At 35.5% G+C, this 19,705-nt stretch overlaps 2 protein-coding genes across 3 annotated transcripts; one reads left to right on the top strand and one right to left on the bottom strand.

Annotated features, from left to right (window-relative positions):
• The first annotated feature begins 1,310 nt into the window (after positions 1-1,310).
• Positions 1,311-2,940, top strand: LOC116004167 (protein BIG GRAIN 1-like A). Its single transcript, XM_031244100.1, has one exon. The coding sequence runs from the start codon at positions 1,616-1,618 to the stop codon at positions 2,768-2,770; it is 1,155 nt and encodes a 384-aa protein (XP_031099960.1). The 5' UTR covers positions 1,311-1,615; the 3' UTR covers positions 2,771-2,940.
• Positions 2,941-13,724: 10,784 nt separating this feature from the next.
• Positions 13,725-19,071, bottom strand: LOC116011260 (developmentally-regulated G-protein 2). 2 transcript variants are annotated; one of them, XM_031250811.1, is made up of 12 exons: positions 18,883-19,071; positions 17,697-17,781; positions 17,540-17,607; positions 17,263-17,339; positions 16,626-16,806; positions 16,454-16,510; positions 16,300-16,374; positions 15,595-15,714; positions 15,305-15,475; positions 14,648-14,761; positions 14,343-14,513; positions 13,725-14,183 (listed from the first exon to the last, which is right to left on the bottom strand). In XM_031250811.1, exons 2-12 carry the CDS (start codon positions 17,764-17,766, stop codon positions 14,088-14,090), a joined length of 1,200 nt encoding a protein of 399 aa, XP_031106671.1. In that variant the 5' UTR covers positions 17,767-17,781; positions 18,883-19,071; the 3' UTR covers positions 13,725-14,087. The 2 variants fall into 2 exon arrangements, with proteins under 2 accessions (XP_031106671.1, XP_031106670.1); XM_031250810.1 differs by having other exon boundaries at positions 13,734-14,183; positions 18,917-19,071.
• Between the last annotated feature and the right edge of the window lie 634 nt (positions 19,072-19,705).

The raw sequence follows: 19,705 nt of genomic DNA on the forward strand, positions 1-19,705 counted from the left end.
GGGGGGGGGGGGGGGGGGGGGGGGGGGGGGGGGGGGGGGGGGGGGGGGGGGAGTAAATTTAGAGAATGAAATTTACAGTGTTTTATAACATTGGGTTCTTTTATCGTTTTATAATGATTGCACCCTTTGTCCACTAATATGAAAATGACATGCATACAAATGTGACAAATATGTTAGCTTAGCTTATTTATTACATTTTTACAATAGATTGCAAATATCACTCTCATTATGTATTTTGTGCACCTTCTCAAATGGTGTTTTTCCCTAGTTTTTCACTGTTCATTTTGGACCTCCACCATAGGATAAACACACACTTGTGCTCATCTCCATCGTACGTTTTCATGTCACAAAGTGGTCATGCATATATGTACAACTTCACATCAATGACAATAACCATCTAAGTTTTGTCACTATTCCCGTTGTTGTGTTTCGGGGAAAAAAATTATTATTGTTTTTATCTATTTCTTATGTTAGAAGATCAACGAATAGTGTAGTAAATATTTTGCTAAAACTACATGTTCCTAGTTTGGTTTGGAGTCTTGAAGTTTAGCTCATTCCTCATGTACTACCTTTTTACTCCTAATTAAGACCGGTTGTTTGTTGTTTTTGAAAAAAAAAAAGTTTCACGTTTTAATCATGAGATTAGAAGCACATGGTGTAAAAGAGCTGGTTTAGTACAGAGTCTAATTGGACGTGTACCATTACTTTGTCACATTCATAAGAAAGTTAACTTTTGTGTGGACAGCTCGATAAGTAGTCTAATAAGTTGAATATGAAGCTAGACATGTACCATTTTGTCACATTAATAAGGAGGTTAACTTTTGTGTGAACTGAATGACAACAACTCATCACGAGCATTCTCAAGTTAACTTTTGCATGGACAGTATGCAATGCCAACTCATAATGAGCATTCACATGTTTTACAAATTTTGGAACATATTATTTCCTGGCGTTGTAAGCGTGTCTATATCCAAAAAGAGCAATGCTACAAATCTTCCTCTATTTTTCCGAGCCTGTTTGTATCCAAAAAGAACAATCTTTGGAATACTACTATCTGCTCGAATCCATAACCATCCCACATTAGAGAGTCACATTGTGTCACTAGACTAATGTCGTTGGTCAATTTTTCTACTTTATAATTACATTAATATCCCTCCACAAGTTACTAGGTTGTAGATGTAGAGTAACATAGGTAGTTAACCATAGATAGATACATAGAATTAGAAGTAGGGCATGTCATCATGTGAAGCTTGCAGGGTGGCACTGTTCCAGCTAGGACCAACCTGCTCCCCGTGGATGGTATAAAGAGCAACAAGTGAGAGAAGAAACATACAACGTATAATTCCCTTCCCACGCTCTCTCTCTGTCTCTCTCTCTCTCAGGCGTGCCATTATAGTTTTCTTCAAGCTCTTCTGTAACAACAGGAATCCAAATTACCCCATAATCAATGACTCTTGTCTCCATTGTTCCCTCCCCATTCTCTCTCTGCTCTCCTCTGTAATTTGTCTCTTTGGCATCATTTCTCTCTCTCATTTCTGCAGCTTTTTGACCCCTCAAATCCCAGACACTACTCGATTATCTCTGTTTCCCCCACACCTCTCTTTATATATTAGCTATGGAGGCTTATGGCTTGCAGAGGAGACACAACAGGGAGATTCAGAACCCTTCTTTCTCCTCCACTCTGCTCGACGCTATTTACCGCTCCATTGACGCCGGCGAAGGAGAGGAAGAACAAGAGAATTTGGTGCTGGATTTTCAAGATTCCATGAGGAAGAAGCAGAGCAAGTGTTCTGTGATTAAGGGTAGCTGTAAAAATGGCGGCTTTCTTGAGGATGAGGCGACGGCGGCGGGGTTCCGGCGGGCGTGCATGATTGAGAAGTGGATGGGCGAGCCGGCGGTGGTTCGCCGGAAATCCACGGCGGAGGTGGACAGGAAGATGAGGGCTTGGAATTCTAGCTCTAGCGGCTCGTCGGATTCCAGCTGCGGCGGGGTTTTCTCGTCGTCGGAGGCGGAATCCGTCGCCGGAGTTTCCTCCGGGTCGTCCTGCTACGGGCTGAACCGGCCGAAACCGAACCCGGTCCGGACCGGGAACCCGCCGCAAGTGAAGACGAAGAAATCCAGAGCTCTCAAGATTTACGGCGACCTGAAAAAGGCGAAACAGCCCATTTCCCCCGGCGGCAAGTTAGCCAGTTTCTTAAACTCCCTTTTCACGGCCAAAAAAGCCAAAATCTCCGCCGACGAGGACAGAAAGGTAAAATCCGCAAACGCCTCCACGTGCTCCTCCGCCTCCTCATTCTCCCGCTCCTGCTTAAGCAAAAATACCACTCCCTCCTCCACCGCCGCAAAAACCGCCGGAAAACGCTCCGTCCGGTTCTACCCCGTCAGCATAATCGTCGACGAGGACAGCCGCCCATGCGGCCACAAAAACCTCGAACTCTCCGTCAAAGAAGAGCTCCAACTCCGCGTCATGGAAAAGAACCGCCGCGTCGAGGAGGCGGCGAGGGACCTTCTAAGAAACTACCAGAAAAAAGTGGAAAGAGAGTTCGATTTGATCAGAAACACCAACGTCGTAAAAAACCTTAAAGTCTTCGAGGACGAGGAGGACGAGGATGACGATGATGATGACGCGGCTAGTTACGCCAGCTCAGACCTCTTCGAGTTGGATAATCTTTCCGCCATTGGAATGGAGAGGTACAGCGAAGAATTGCCGGTGTATGAAACCACCCATCTTGACACCAATCGAGCCATTGCCAATGGGTTAATTTTGTAATTTCAAGAAAAATAAACCCAAAAAAAAAAGTGTATTAATTAATTTCTAGTAATTACTGTTATTATTATTATTACTGTGTTAGTTATATTGGTTTGGGGGGTTTACAATATAATCAAAGAGAAATAAAATTTCTCTATGATATAATATATGCATGACTCTTGATCTTATCATTCTCAAGTGTATGTTAACTCCTTTAGCTTATTTTTTATGGTCCTTTTCCATTTCTTGGATTTTCTTGAAAATAGATAAAACATATATATCTTTCAAGATCAAGAACCAATGGACATGAGTATAGTACATGTGTTAGTTGTAAGATGAGATAAAGGCCAAGCAAAGCTATCTAAGTTGAGATGTTTTATATATATATATATATATATATTTTTTATTTTTTTTTTCATTGGGTAATGCCCCATCATGAGCGTTGCACAACTTCTGTCCTAAAAATTTGAAGAGCAGGTAAATTGTGGGATGTGCACCTTGTTTGGAAGGTATGAGGTAAGTTGGGTATGAGGTAAGTTGTAAAATGTACTATGCAAAGTTAAGAATTGAACCGGTGACCTGGTTTGGAAGGAGGGGAGAGATTAGGGTTTTATATTTTGCTTTTTGGTTGCTTTTTTCATGGCTATAGCTTGGTGGGGGTCCATTTTTTGCTTCAAGATGGCGCTAGCATATATCACCATAAATATCCCCTCAAGGATTTCATTTTGGTCAAAAAGGTGGTTCTTATTATATTTATGAATATTTTGATTCTTTTTTTGGTTAAAAATATTTTTGGGATTTAAATTAGGAGCTCAAATCTCTAGTGATGATTAGGTGGAGATGAGATTGTCAAGTTTAATTTGTAAATATAAGGGATTTTTGGTGGTAAAAATAAAGAAGGGTAAAAACATGTAAAATGGGGATTGATGAGTATGATGATTGATGAAGGGAAAAAAAAAAAGATGAAAGATTTCAAAGATGGATTGCTGGTCTCCCAAAGTATAGGACATCAAATCTAAGCTAAGATCTTTGTTGGTTTTAGCAAATTACTAGTCATCATCCTTACTAGTCCTTGCCAATTCCTTATGCAATTTTCTTCAAACCCTATTTTCATCTATATATTTTCATGTCTTAGAGACGGGTAAGAAAGTAAATCCTGAGATGTGTCTCAATTGATACACAGATCCTCTAAATACTTGTATTAGTGCAGTAGTATTCACAACAAGACTAAATTCATATTCTCTCTTTTGGTCTTGGCCTACTAAGACCAACCCAATTGTAATGGGTAAGAAAGTTTGCATTCAAGATAGAATTCGGAAGATGTATGATACATTTTACATGACTATTATATATTATCGTAAAAAAATGTATGGAGACCTTATAAATCAAGTATACACCAGTACAAGTACTGAAAAGTAAAGTTTCTGAATCATCTGAATAGGATTCGGCTAAAATTTAAGTTAGAAGGAAACTATATGTATATACAAAAATTATCTCAAATGCATGCTTTTGAATGTCAAAGGTGAAGAAATGGGTGTGTGATCTTCATGTTCTAAAAAAAGTGAACCACCCCAAGAAACCTGTTTTTCTTCCCACCCCAAACCCCCAACATTATTTTTGTCTTAAAGCTCATTTTCTTGAACACAAATCAAAATGATTATGACCACTTAAGGAACACTGCAACATTTAGAAGTTGCAATAATAATTTTATGCATTCATTAAAGCATTGCTGTCCACACAAAACATCAATCTCACTGGGAGAAATTAAAATAGCTAATAGAGAGAGAGAGAGAGAGAGAGAGAGAGAGAGAGGGGAAACTGGTCACATTTGGGCATTAAGTTGTAGAGGTCCCCCTCATTTTGGAATCTAAGGATGCCATCCTCAATTGCTGTCTTTCATAATTTTCTTGCTTGATGGTGTTGTATTTCTTCATCAATTAAGGTTATGCATGCACTCTCTTTCACATCATGCACCTACTTCCCCATCATCTTTGCAAATTAAAGTATGTTATGAGCTAACAATACACCTGAAAAATATAATTTGTCATTTTCGATCACCAAAAAGTGATAAGAAATTCAAGATTTTTAGTTAGAAATGACATTTCTACATATAACTTTCTTATTAGCTTAGTGATTACTTTAGGGTTACATAATTTCTTACTTTGTTGTTTCTGACCACTAGTTGATAGTAGTTATACAATTTATGTTGAGATCAAATGCAACATCACATTTGATCTTGATATCTAACTCATGCATCACTTTAATTACCCATTATCTTTGCAAATTAAAGTATGTTTTGACTTTTGAGTTAACACCATTGCTGAAAATCCATGATCTTTTAATTACAACAAAAAATTGTCGAAACTTAAGGTTTTGATCTGAGCTGGTTATAAAAAATGATATTATTTTCAATAATTTTAGAGACATGAATAATCTAACATTGCTATTTTTGAACACTAGTCAATGATTTCTATACCAAATATCGAGAATACAATATCACATCGAGTCTTGATATATAGCCCTCAAAAAACGACTCAAGTGTTTAAAGTTACACACAATCAAATCCACTATAAACTATAGTTTAATTTACACAAACTTAATTAGACATTCAAACTCTATAAAAAAAAAAAAAACATATTCCAACCCCCCATTTTCAAAAAGATCAGATCGGAAGTGGATCAAAGTGAGATTAGAAAGGACCACTGAATCATAACAGTGTGATATTCTAATGCCCAATATCAAATATAATAACCTCAAAATTTTATTATATTTATTTGTTTTTTAATTTTCCAGCAATGAATTGAAGTAAAGCTAGCTTGAACCATAGGAAAAGAAAAGGCTAGCCTATGCTCTAAAGTGTCATAGACTTAAATGCCCTATCTATTTATATATAACCAACAAATTAATTAAACAAATTAATTTTAAAATAATCCAATAATTAATTGGGACCCTTTCGGTTAGTTCACAGCCAAAGTTTGATGGCGGAAGGTCTTTAAGGTACCGTGTTTAATGTTAAATATTTCGGCATTCCTATAATTTATAATCCATTCCCTAAACCCTATCTTTGATGCTACAACTTTATTATATATATTGAGCCTATATATATGTGTGTATGCAACTCCTATATATATAATTTTACGTACACACATACTTTTCTTCATCGGTCATGCACGCTTATAAAGGTACCCTACTGCATGCTTATTTAGTTTCCTCAGCTCCTTTCCTTTCCTAGGTATGTACATATATACATACACATATAAAGTTATACACACACTTGAAATCAAATTTAAATGCGAACTATTAACTTCGTGAAAAGGTGTAAATTAATCTCATCAGTCTATCGATCAAGATATGTAAATTAATGATAATATAAGAAAAACATTATAATATTTATGTAATTACGACGGTGCATTTAAAAATGATTGACAGTGCATTGACGGATAACTAATAGCGCACAGATGTGGACTCGCTATTATTATATAGAGATCATGAACACACTGTTAGTTACGCGATGCACTACCAAACGTTTCGATCAAACTGCACCGTCGTAATTATGAAAATTTCTACTACATTTTTCTTTTAATTTTTATGCTTGTATTATATGGTTGGTGTTGTGGGGAACTTAGGAGCAATGATGGGATCATGAAATGAGACTTTCTCTATCTCTTGGCTAGCTATTTGTGGGACTGATGCAACAACTACCCATCCATTTCTTCACATTTCTTCTTATCTTTATCCCATCCTTCATCATCACCATAATCTTCATTTCTCCCCAATATCTACACTATAAATCTTTGATGTTGTAGTTAAGAATATTTAATTTTTAATTAGCACAATTTCACTTATTTACGCAATATTAGAGAACTAACTCTGGTATGCATGTATCATATTAAACAGTTGTATGTAGGTGGACGCATCATATATCGAAAGCTGAAAATTAATTTTAAAAAATAATTCTATAAGTACGATTGTGGAGCATTTGAAATGCTTGACAGTGCGTTTGAAAAAGGGTTTACAAATGCACTATCAACTATTGTAATTATAGAAATGCCATCATATTTTTTCTTTATTTTTTAGTCGTTAGATCAACTAAATCAATAGTTAAGATTTATATATCTACATTTTCACTTAGATATTTATTTATTCTCATTTGATCTTAATTATATATATATATATATATATATATTCTCATTTGATCTTAATTATATATATATATATATATATATATCAGACGGTTGGTATGAAAGTATAGTAGAGGGCACGCATGCACTTCATTTCACACGCTACCAGTCAAACCCTAGCACGCATGCACTTCATTTCACACGCTACCAGTCAAACCCTAGCAAGAAACATATATATAGAAATTTATTTCTTTGAAAATCCCACACATGGATAGACTAAGGCCACAAAAATGGCAAGTGAGGTATATGTTTTAACTTAAATAATATGACTAACAAGTATTTGAGTTATCTCAACTTGTCATCTATATTAATATTCAATAATAATGATGGAGAAAATTAACTCAGTACGGTTTGTAGTTTGAATTGACTAATTAACACAAAATGAGGACCGAGAATGGATTAATACCAAAAGACAAAGATAAAATGTTCAAATTAAAAGGATAATAAAACTTGTAATTAGCTATTACTTGCCTTGATCCCTCAGCCCCCACCCCCGAGCTGAGTCTTTTGTTCATCTGAAAGTGGATTCCTAAATCATTTAATGCTATCAACTACTCAAATCACATACGCATTCAGCTAACAATGCAATTATTTACCAAACAACCCCTATATCTAAATGTGTGCTCCACAATCCAAAATGATTTGCTACAATCACTGTTTTTATTGAGAGATTGGGTGGGTATGTAACATACCAACCATGCATATATAACTGGATACACACTGGTTTTTCTTCCTTCTTCTTTCCGGACAATTTTGTGATTATTAGATTAGTTATGCAATCATTGTATATATAGTAGGACCAATAATTCAATCACCTCCTTAAATACTACCATATTATACACGTACACACATCCACCATTCGTTATCGATTTGTACATACCCAAAATAATGTACTCACTAATTCAAAGTTAAATTACTAGCTAGCTCGATCTTATTAATTATTATTATTATTATTATTATTATTATAGAGAGACGTGTGCATGTGGTTTTTATTATATATGATATAATTATTCATAACTAATAATAGAGTATAATTATCAATGTTGGCTGCATTTGTGTGTTGTTCTTGTTATACATAGGCTACATGTCGGGTCAGGCAACAACGTAGTCCAGACAAAATAAATTACAACTCAATGTATTGCAATTTTCTGTGCCTAAACATGGGCAGACCAGGGTTCAGACAAACTCTAGCAACTGTTAACATCTTTTATATATATATATATATATATATATATATATATATATATATATATATATATATATATATATATATATATATATATATATATATATATATATATATATATATATATATATATATATGCAACTTTCCTTTTCATATTATGATCGTTCATCCTTATAGTAAGAAATTGTAACGCATTTCTATCGAAATCGACTTATCATATATATGTTCATGGTCCGTATTTGATGCAATAATTTTAGTCCTTATCAAGTTAGTTAACTGATACAATATATTAGTTCATATATATAAACAATCGGTTCAAGTATTAATAACAATTAGTTTAAAAGTAAATAATTGAATATATATATATATATATATATATATATATATATATATATATAGTTTAAAAATATGAAGATTTCAATTTAAACTCGTGTGTGCATGTCTATATATGACAAGGAATAAGAGTGCACAACCACTCATGCCAACTAAGATAGATGAAGAGTTATTTTCGAATGAATGATTAATCATAACTCAACAAAATCTAAATATTAGTACATAGTACGTAAGTGAAAAGATACAAAGGATTTATTAGTAATATGAAAATAAGAGGGATGAAATGTGAAAAATTAAAATTGCGTTTTGACTTGGGAGTAATAATTGAGTAAAAAAGAAAAAAAAAAAGGAGTAATAAATAAAGAAGGGGCCCACAATGATCTGGCATCCTCAATTGAAATAGTATCGTAGGGCACGTGATGGACTGGGCTGCATGTCCCGGCCCTGTCGCGCATGCACACGTGCGTTCCTCACGCCCCCGTGTTTCAAACATTACTCCTCAAGCACTCAAAAATCTATATTTATTCCATGATTTTATAATAAGTTTCAACGTTAAATTTAAAAAAATGTGTATATAGGAAATAAAAAAAGTGACCAGAGGTAGAAATAGTGAATAAAACATGACGTTGGATATTCAAGCATCAGTCTGATCAGCACTTTTCCTCTTAATTAGACCGATTCAGTGCGAATCGAAATTAGTCTGAATATGGTACGTGTTTAAAGGTGCCTCTTATCGTTAGGATCTGATCAGGACACTTCGTGACATGACAAAAAATAGTATATTATTTCTAATAATTATAAATCTACCACAATTATTAATCCTTGTATATATTTCAGAAAAATATTTAGAAATACAGCCCAGAAACAAAAACGAGGCGAAGAAAGAAGAAAGAAACGAAGAGGAGACAAACCAACACTGTGAGTGTGAGTGGTACGTAATTAAAGTGCAAAAAAGAGAGTGTGTGTGTGGGAAGAAAGGGGTAAGAGGGAATAAAGAGAAAGAAAGAACAAAGAACAGATGAGAATTTCTTTCCTTTTTGGCGATCCCAATGCACACATATTACATATATGATATGATAGATATATATATTATGTTTTTTGGTTTTTTAAAAACCAGCTTTTGTTCCCTCCCTCGGAAAAGACTAATCTTAGGTTGTGTGTGTTCTCATTTCATTTCTGATTCCTTCACCCATCTGATCTGCAACTTCCATGCCATGTCTGTATACTGCACAGTACCATGGTACAGTAAAAGAAGCCAAGAAGGCAATAATAGGGTGGATGATGAACAGTGAAAGTGATGCTTTGTTAATGGGCATAGGTTTCAGTAAAGTCTAAGCATCTATTGTCACCCTCGAGGCGAAGGACCTCCACACTCTGACCCGACATCATTGTGAAAGGGTAATCACGTTGATTCTTAGGTGGAAGGACCAGAGAAGTTTATCACATTAGGTTAAACTCCCAGATAGGCTCGATCTTGAATCATCACTCTTAATCTATGTTAGGCGGAGGTCAGTAAAGGGTAGGCTAAGAGGATTACTGGGCAGAGGTCTGTGAAGGGCCAAGTCCAGTAGGTATTTCTCGAAAATGTGATGGCTGTCTATAAGAAAATAAAGTTATTGTCTTTACTACTAGCTATAGTTTTTGGTGTAGTAGTAAGCATTTGATCATAATAATTTATCACCCGAATATTAACTGAGTTCTGTCAGTTAGTGTACAATTGCAACAATGAAAGAGAGAGATGAATGAATGATGAAGCTATGTATATATGTAGATGTTTAGGTGTGGTTGCTAATGGTAGGATGTAACGTTGCTGTGGTTGAGTATAGTGGGTGAGTATTGGTCTGGTTGTCTACCACTGCTACTATCTTAGGTCACCATCTTTCTTCTTTTTTGGTCTTCTGGTTACTGCTCCCACTTAACCCCACTTTATCTCCATCACAATTCACACGCTTGCCTTGGCCTGCCTTCAATCCCCACTTTCTAACAACCAATACAATAATATTATTATTCTTTGGGTGCAAATCTTGATATGTATAATGTGATCCAAAACCACAAGTATATCATGATGAGAAGGAAAATAAGAGGGTTAGGCTAGAAAAAATATTACTAAGTGAGTGTAATATGATTTTCGTTTTACAATGTCGCAAGTTTGACCTTTAATGTTACATTGGGTCTTTAATTTTCAGTGTGATTTACTTTTTCTGTATCTTCCCTTGAAGCATATTAGGTCTTATAGTTAGTTCCAGCCTCACATCATGTTAAATAGTTCTCGATCAAAAGCCAGCTTCTCCGAAGTAAGTTAGTCTTATAGTTAGGTCCAGCCTCACATTATGTTAAAAAGTTTTAGATCCGGCCTCGCGTCATGTTAATAAAGAGATGGGTTTCGCCATTCCTCGAGGTGGATTAGTCTTATAGTTAAGTCAGACCGACAAGCCTTATTAAAGAGTTTTGGGTTAGACATTTATTTGAATAAGAATTAAAGTTTGTAGGCATGATCGAGGCCGCATGTAAGGGCAATTTGATCAAAATCCAAATCGATACAAATGTTTCAACTTTGAGCTATTCAGCTATACATATATAGGACATTGATTTAACTTCTAGCCCGCCGATCAAATCATAACTAGGAGTACAGTCAAAAAACGATGCAAGTCTAAATGTTGCCAACTCAAGATTGAAGATAGAAGCTCGACTCGAATTCAATCAATTCAGGTTGCACCATCTTTGTCCAATTGATAGATGTTGGCAGCTAAATTGGACTGATTTCACTCTACAACTAAATACAATCCAAAACATTATATCAAATTAGATAAACTTAAGCAAGAGACTGGAGTCACATCCATATCATATCAAATCACGAAAATGCCACATTATGAACTGTAACACATGCCATTCAATTCAATTGATGAGACCATTGTAATTCTGTAGTCACAGCATCATTGAAATTCCTCGGATCGAACAACTACCAATACAAGTCCAGTCTTTTTGTAGTTTTCTCAAAATGAGTTGAAATTATCTATATGACAAGACTTTTTGCCTAAAATTTCCTGTTAATATTAAATCACGTCAATTTGCTACCCAACTTTGAGTTGAACATTTATATGGTTTGGTAACTTTTAAGAAATCAAAGTTTGGCTCTGTGTAAGAGCTGCTCTCATAAGCATTCTCTAAACTGATTTACTTCTTTGTGGTCATTTGGCAGTTAAGGTTATGACAATGCTGAGTTTCACATAGAGCTTACCTTTGGATGGTGATTATGGAATTCCTCGTAAATCAAAAAAATCAACAGAAAAAATTTTCCGTAAATCAAAGAAATCAACTGTAACATATGAATCTATGTTTTTCAAAGGTGGATGGATGGTAGGGATGATTTTGAGGTAAAAATATATCCAAGGTTTTTGAATTTTGTCTTTTTGACATATAACATCCAGTATTTTCATCACTGCAAGACTAATCTAGATTCACTCAAGTAGCGCCTGCATAGTTGGAAAGCCTAGCTCATTGCTATGATATGATGATGCGCTGAATTTTCTTTTTTTTGCATACAACATTTGGTGTTCCACTATGTAAAACTAATCTAAATTTGTCTCAAGTAATACTAATAAAGTTTAACTCTTACTCATAAAAACTCGATTTTCGACCTTAGAGATGGATTTCTCATTTGAGTACCAAATCCCAAGGAAATCTTGTAGCATTGTAGGTTAACATTCACTTGCCTGTGAAGTACGTGGGCACAACAGTAGAGATGCATTATTTGTTGTTTTGGTGAAAGAATCGAATCTTTTGATGATTATTTTGATGGGTGCAGTGGGTAACTATCTACTAACTCTTTACTTCACTCACCAACATTATTTACCTAGCTAGGCTACTGAGCACGCACTGTCATTCAATTCACAAATGACAGCAACACTTTGCTACTTACATATATGCATGCTGTCCCACTTTAGTACTTTTCCCCTTCCATGAAGGAAAAAAAATGAGCCATCTATTCATTGTGTAAATTAAAACATGAAACTGTTATCATTATTATTCACCTAATAATTAATCTACTGTAACACCAATCATTAATTCCACCGCGAAAATGATAGCTTACAAATACACCACATCCTGACCCAACAAGATAGTGGATGAGTAAATTACGATAAGTACTCGACGCTTATTAGGTGGAAGGACCTATACTTGTTTGCCTGTTGTTTGCAAGGAGCTCTCACACTGCACGGCTGCCAAGACTGGAAGGAATCAACTGAGTTGTCCGTGTGGATCCGGATAATATAGTGGATGGATAAATCAGGGTGTGGGTCCCGATAAGATAGTGGATAGGTATCACGGTGACTACTCAACGCTCATTAGGTGGAACAACCCATACCTGCTTGCGTGGTGTTTGAAAGGAGCTCTCACACTGCACGGCTATCAAGACTGGAATCAACTAAGTTGTTCGGCTATCAAGACTGGAATCAACTAAGACTGGAATCAACTAAGTTGTTCGGCTATCAAGACTGGAATCAACTAAGTTGTTCGTGTGGACCGTGAAAGTGATAACAACAGGGTTGGATTGAGAGTGTAAGAACTTTAACAGCAGTAGTTGCAGAGAGTTACGTTACACCACCTGAGCCCCGTCAATGGATTCATTATTAAAAGGAAATATTAGGTGGAATCATATGGTCCAATGCAACTGCTCCATTGAGAAAATTTTATTAGTCCGTAAAACTAAGGTTTTGTTTTGTCGTCATCTTAGCCGTAATGTAAGATTGTAAATGATATGATTTGGACTTGACGGGATTGATTAGACACAGCACTTAGGCGCTAATAAGGAGAGGTCTAAGGACATTATTGAGACTAGGAATTATGTGTGTTGAATAAAAGTTAGGCCATGCCCACTGCCCTCTCAATACAATCACACACTGAATTTTAGGCATATGTGATTATAGTGAAGATCTTGGGCGACTTTTATTTTCTCCTACTCATTATTTGTTAGGCAATTCTACAATCATCATCCTTCATTAATTTCAGTAGTTGAAAAAATAACATAGTGGAACAACCCAACCAAGTTGGGCATACTATTGGCTTAGAATATTAACCACAAGGATCTAAAGTTAATTTATAGTCAGAACGATCTATTAACTTTCTTAATTTGAGTTAATCAACTATAGACAATTTAAGTTAATTTACATCCTTGTGATCTTTTGTCGGTTAAAATCACAAGGCAGAATTTACCTGTGCACACCTTGAGTAGTGACTGCAAGTAAAAAAAAAAAACACATTCCAATAAGGTAAGATGAGGAAAATATGCAGCTAGGAGCTTATGAGATAAATCATTTTCCTTCCATCTTAAAGACTAGGAAAATATGGAGAATAATAAGGCCATTAGCCCAAGCTCAAAATAACTGGTTATATGGGTATTGGGCCTTGTGGGGAGAGGGGCTAGACAAACTGAATATTGCACAAGACAGGGATGAGGGTGGAAACAGTCACTCTGTTCTCTAGGGGCTTTGCAAAAGCACAATATGTTATGTTGTGAAAACGTTCTCAAGCTATAGTCTTCACTCTTCACCGGCAAGATTTCAGAAAAAGATGGTGGAGTAATTGGTGAATACAAAATACATGCTGTAAAGGAGACATTACTATGTTGTATGGGTTGTTCTTATGTCTTTAATGGAGCCTTCTTTTCTCTGTCAGAAATCCGGGCAGGAGCATTGGAATGAGATTTAAACCGGCCTCTCCCACCTTCTTCCTTCTCCTGCAAAATGGGCGAATGATTTCTGTCAGAGAATGCTTTTTATCGAGCACACAGCTAAAACGAACCCAAAGCTATCATAATAATCAGACAGAAATCCCCAGTATTTAAACGAAGTTAATAACGTGAAAGTGAAAACTGTTGTAGGGAGAATATGGGTACCTTCTTCTTAACTATCTGAACCACATCCTCATCCTGAAGAAGGTGACCGAGGCCACAATGCTGGGGGTAGTGCCTTGCACTAGTGCCCCATACCAACACATACTTCACATCCTTCACAAGGCTCCGATGGATATGGTTACAAAAATCTTCAACAGTACAGCCACCTCTATCCTGAAAGTGTTGAGCACACAGACAATCAATGAGATGAATGTATAATATAAAAAGAAAATAATAAAGTTGCTTCTTAAACGTGCCATAGACAATAAATAAGAAAAAAAGAAACAGAGATGTGACTGATAACATACAGTAGAAAGAACAACAGGATCAGTGAAATCAGGTTGCTGGCCTTGAGGTTTTGTATAAACTCTCACAAGACCCATTTCTTCCCACATTCTAGCAAGTAGTCTGTCCAAGTTTAGCTGTTCAACATAAACAATCACACTATTAATTTCTCAGAAGCAGGCACTCAAGCAGTTTGAGACTAAAAACCCATACCACACCAGAAAATTTGAACCCAATGGTTGGGCACTTGGGCATCTATTGGGCATTTATTAGTAATAGAAAGGGCTTGAAAAAATTGACAGAAAAGCTACTGAAACAATATGGTCTCTCACAGAACTGAACCAATACAATGTGAGAAGGTTTGGGCTCCTAAAACCATTGAGTTTTGCATCAGAGGGCAATTGGCCACAAAAGATGTATTTTTAACTACCACAGGGTAGAACAGTGAAATTGCAATTTCATTAATTCAACACAAAGAAGTTTGATTAGTGCAAACTGTGCGTGCATATTACAGTCACCTGAAGTATCCTGAATTACTCATTTCACCTTAGCATCACTAAAGCTCATAACATTGAATTTTTCAGCTAACATATAGCTTGGCAGTCAAAAAACTCAAACCTTGTAGATGATGTTCCTATTAAACTGGTGAACATTAAATGGAAAATTTTGAAAATGCATACCTTCAAGTTGCAGCTAATTACAATAGAGTGTGGTTGGCGGGATAATCTGTCCACATCATCAATACCAATAACATCAATCTTATTGTAGACATAAACGCACTTCATGTATTTACGGTTTCCCTCAATAACATCTATAAGGTCATCTACTGTGGCATCTTCACGAAATAAGACCTAAGAAAGAACAAAGCAGAAGGTCAAAAGTAGGGGGAAAGGGCAATATAATTCTGAAACATATGTTTACAACACCCCAAATTTAGTTCTAGGCTACTTGTGTTGCTAAGTCAGAATACCTCAGCATTGTGAATCTTGTATTCATGTAGAATTTGATAGCAGAGCTTCTCATCCACATGAGTTAATGGTATTGTGCTGTTGAACGAAATTCCACCTGTTTTTTTCTTTTTGAAGTATATCTGTCACCATCAGAAGTTAATATAAGACCCATTGTTACTTATCCGGTTATCCCTGAGAAAGCATACACACACAAATACAATATCCAATGGTGCTGGGAGAAATGTACAACTTCCTACTGTGTGGAATGCAATGAACTCCTAAACAATAACAGAACAAGCTGTCAGGGATTTTTTTTCTTTTTAAGCTATGAAGTTCACAAATTCCCAAACAGTGATGTCCATAGTATACTTTTAAACCTTGTAAGCAAGTTCCATCAGAAATAAAGGAAAAACAATCTAAAATATCTCAACTCTGTAGTGCAGAAGTAGAAATCTTAGTAACTAGTAAGGTCCCTTCTATATAATAATTATATAAAAGCAAAATACTGTTAAAGAATAATGTGGTCAAAGGTCCAGTGCTGATAAGGTGGACCTATGAAGCATTAACTTGTGAACAAAAGAGAGTATGACAACAAAGGAAAAGATAAGACATGAAAATAGATATATTACAAGAAAGGATAAATCACAAGAGCCTATGTATTTATACACACGGTATAAGAACAAATCTAGAGAAAATAGGGTGTCACAACAGTGGAAATAAATTACCTGAGGTGGTCTCTTATTTAAACGAAGACCCACAGCTTCCAACTCCCTTGTTAAGATTTGCCGGTGCCCTTCACTCTAAGGTTTTCTTGGTTAGTGAAGATAGTAAATATAGCAGTAAGGCCATTAATTTAACAAAATGGTGATTAATACTTACTTTTGAAGCATCCAGAACCATCAACACTAGGTCAGATGATTTTGCTACAGCAATGACCTATTACCAAAATCAATATTCACTCAGATTTCAATCATCACCATAGAGCCAAAAGAAGTTGAGCAAAGTTCTATCTGTTCCCTTTAACATCTTAAAGAAACATAAAAATGTTTACCTGTCTACCACGCCCCTTTCCTTCTGACGCACCTTCAATAATCCCAGGAAGATCAAGCAATTGGATTTTAGTATCATTATAGTGGATAATACCTGGGATGCAGGTAAGAGTGGTAAACTCATATGATGCAGCCTCAGAATGTGTTCCTGTCAACATTGTCAGGAGTGTTGACTTTCCCACACTGTCAAAGGGTAAAAAGTTAGTGATATAACAACTACTAAAAATTGGTACTTGGAACTAAGGAAAATGTAGACTACAAGACCAAGAAAAGAATACATAAAGGAAGGAGCTGTGACAATGATGTGGAGCTAGCTGGCCTAAAGTTAAATTTCATATCAATATCCTTCAGCTATGTGAAATTGTGAATACTTTAAAATTATGCTGAATGAAGTGCCAAAAGCAAGATAACTAAATATTCTTTTCAGAACAAGCATGACACCAGTAAGCACCCAATAACAAAGCTGGATAGTCATTAAATTCAATTATTACATGAGAGATTAAAAAGGAATATCATTCTTAAATCTAGTTAAGCAAGAATGAGCGCCCGATAACATTTTTCACCCTATTGACTTCTCTTCAAATACTGGCTTAAAGCATTAAAAAAAGGGTACAAGAAAATCAAATGAAATGACAAAACCTGGGAAATCCTATTAATGCAACACGTCCATGACCAAATTTTGTGACTTCAAAACCGTCTCCAGCTCCACTAGAACCCTGTTCATCATTATGAACAATGACAACATGAAGAGATTAGCAAAATAAAATACAGAAAAGATGAAAAACTGATTGTAACTGGTATGAAAACCACTACACTAACAAAAAAAAAAAAAAAAACATATAACTAAACTGATTCCAAGTATACATTATCAAAGCATATTCTGATCAACTATGAAATTAGTTAGATAAACACATACTTTTGGAGGCTCCAATAACTGTGTCCTTAGCTTTGCTATCTTTGCTTTCAGCTGACCCAGATGATATTCTGCACTCAAAGTACATATAATTTACAAAATGTTAACCTAATGCAAAAATTGAAGTGGCACAGGACAATCAAGTTTCTAAATAACTAACCTGTGGCTTTATTCTTTTGGGTGCGAGCCATCTCAGCTTCAATTTCTTTAATCCTTTCTATGATACCCATTTTTCCTTAGTTTAACTGCCACAGGAAAAGAAAGCTAAAGAACTTCATGATCATGAAATACTGCTTCATAGTGAACAAGTATGATATCCCCAACTCACTTTTAATGTTATGTGCAATAAAAAGAAACCAACAATGTTAAGTAACTAATAAAATTCAACAGTTATGATCATCAGAGGCTATCTGAGCAATGAATCCACTGTGCAAAATATGGGAGTTTGGCAGAAGAAAATTCTATTTGAAAATGCCAGGAGACCATAAATCACAATCCAAAAGACTTTGTGGCCACCTTATTAGTTATTACTAGAACATTAGGGTAGTATTTGGGCGAAAAATCCGAAAATTCCAAGTCATAAGGGTGAGGGACTTCCAGCCTTGCAAAAATGGAAAGAATAACAAGAGTAGAAACTAGAAAGTAGCAAGTGATATGAATAAATAAATATATAAATGCTCAACAATCCTAAAGAAAAAATGCTAACTTGTATTCTTGATCCAAACAGTTAAAGTAAAGGGATGAAGCTAAGCATGCTGATACTAGTAAACTACAGAATATTTAAAAAATAAATAGAATGACATGGCCTGGCCTACAGCCATCAGTAAAGTAAATGTTAGGCACTATAACTAAGATCTTAAGTCTAGTGTAAGACCGATTAGCATGTGAAAGATAATATCTTTAGCTAAAATGTAATACCATTAAATGTAAGGTACATTTTACATTTTAGCTAAAAATATATTGAGACAGTCTCATATAAGATCTACTGATTGAAGATAACTTATGCCACATCAATTGAACTCTGGAAAATCTCTACTCTATATTATTTTTTTTTGAAAAATGATCTTCATCGATACTATAAATATGAATGGAATTTAAGGCACAATGTTCCACGTTTGAAGTAATTAACGCGACAATCAGTAAATAGGAGCTGGAAGAGATTTGAAGTGATGAATTTAGGCAGCAGACAGCAACAACAACTAATCAAATTCAGGTAGCAGGCAGAAACATAAAGATTAGGAATCCAGAGACATCGATAATTTAGGAAGCATACAAGCATCAGCTGCAAAAGCTATTGAAACACAACTTTATCTACGGGCGAAACATATATACAGACAGGTATTTACACAGAGGGAGAAAGAGGCAATGAACGCCGGTAACCTTAAGCTGCTCCAAGCGGAGAATGATGAGAGGAGAGGAGAGGATAGTGTGAGAGAGTCAGTTCGCCGTGCCGGAGGTTCGAGAAGAACAGTCGTATTGTGGAACAACAAAGAGAGTGCTAGAGAGGCTGCGGAAGAAGGGCATGAAAGAAAGAATTCCTGAATCTAAAGATTTTTTTATTTTATACATATTGCCCTCTTCTTTTGACAATTATACAAATTCCACAATTATCTATTTAATGATCTTTTTCCCTTTTCAAGTTTTTTTGTTTTTGTTTTTGTTTTTGTTTTTGTTTTTTTTTTGATAACGGTCCCAACATCATAAGCGAATACTATCTGACTTTTCTAAATCTTGCACCGCTAGCATCAGCAACCAGGAGCCTCAACATATCTTTCGAACGGACCTCAAGAAGCGTTATTTCCATTTCTGCAGACTGACCAAGATTGACAAGAAAATCAGCACATCTGACATACAATTAAATACTATTACTCTTTAAGAACACCCAACCCAACCTATCTTCATCAAAAATCGATTGAACTAAAAAGGTATGGGCAGAGTGAAACTTCATGGTGGAGGGAGAAACCAAACATACAATTCGCAATTTTGTTTTGTTCAAATTTCCTAATTAATTTGTTTGAGTGATTTGAATCTATTAAATTAATCTCAAATACATAAATAAATCGGAGTAATATAATGTGTCAATCCAATCCTGGGTGAATGGGAAGTGGAAACCATCAAATTGGTGGACTTCTTATTCAACTATATTTTTCTTACTCATCAAGTCTACAA

The sequence above is a fragment of the Ipomoea triloba genome, chromosome 2, assembly GCF_003576645.1.
Source record: "Ipomoea triloba cultivar NCNSP0323 chromosome 2, ASM357664v1".
In the NCBI taxonomy this organism is placed as follows: domain Eukaryota; kingdom Viridiplantae; phylum Streptophyta; class Magnoliopsida; order Solanales; family Convolvulaceae; genus Ipomoea; species Ipomoea triloba.

Excerpts from the sequence above, each read along its gene's own strand:
- LOC116004167 (XM_031244100.1), top strand. The coding sequence starts at position 1,616 with ATGGAGGCTTATGGCTTGCAGAGGAGACACAACAGGGAGATTCAGAAC.
- LOC116011260 (XM_031250811.1), bottom strand. The coding sequence starts at position 17,766 with ATGGGTATCATAGAAAGGATTAAAGAAATTGAAGCTGAGATGGCTCGC. Across the intron at positions 15,715-16,299 it reads TAAATAAGAGACCACCTCAG|ATATACTTCAAAAAGAAAAA; the intron begins GTAATTTATTTC and ends TGATGGTGACAG. Across the intron at positions 14,762-15,304 it reads TAATTAGCTGCAACTTGAAG|CTAAACTTGGACAGACTACT; the intron begins GTATGCATTTTC and ends TATGTTGAACAG.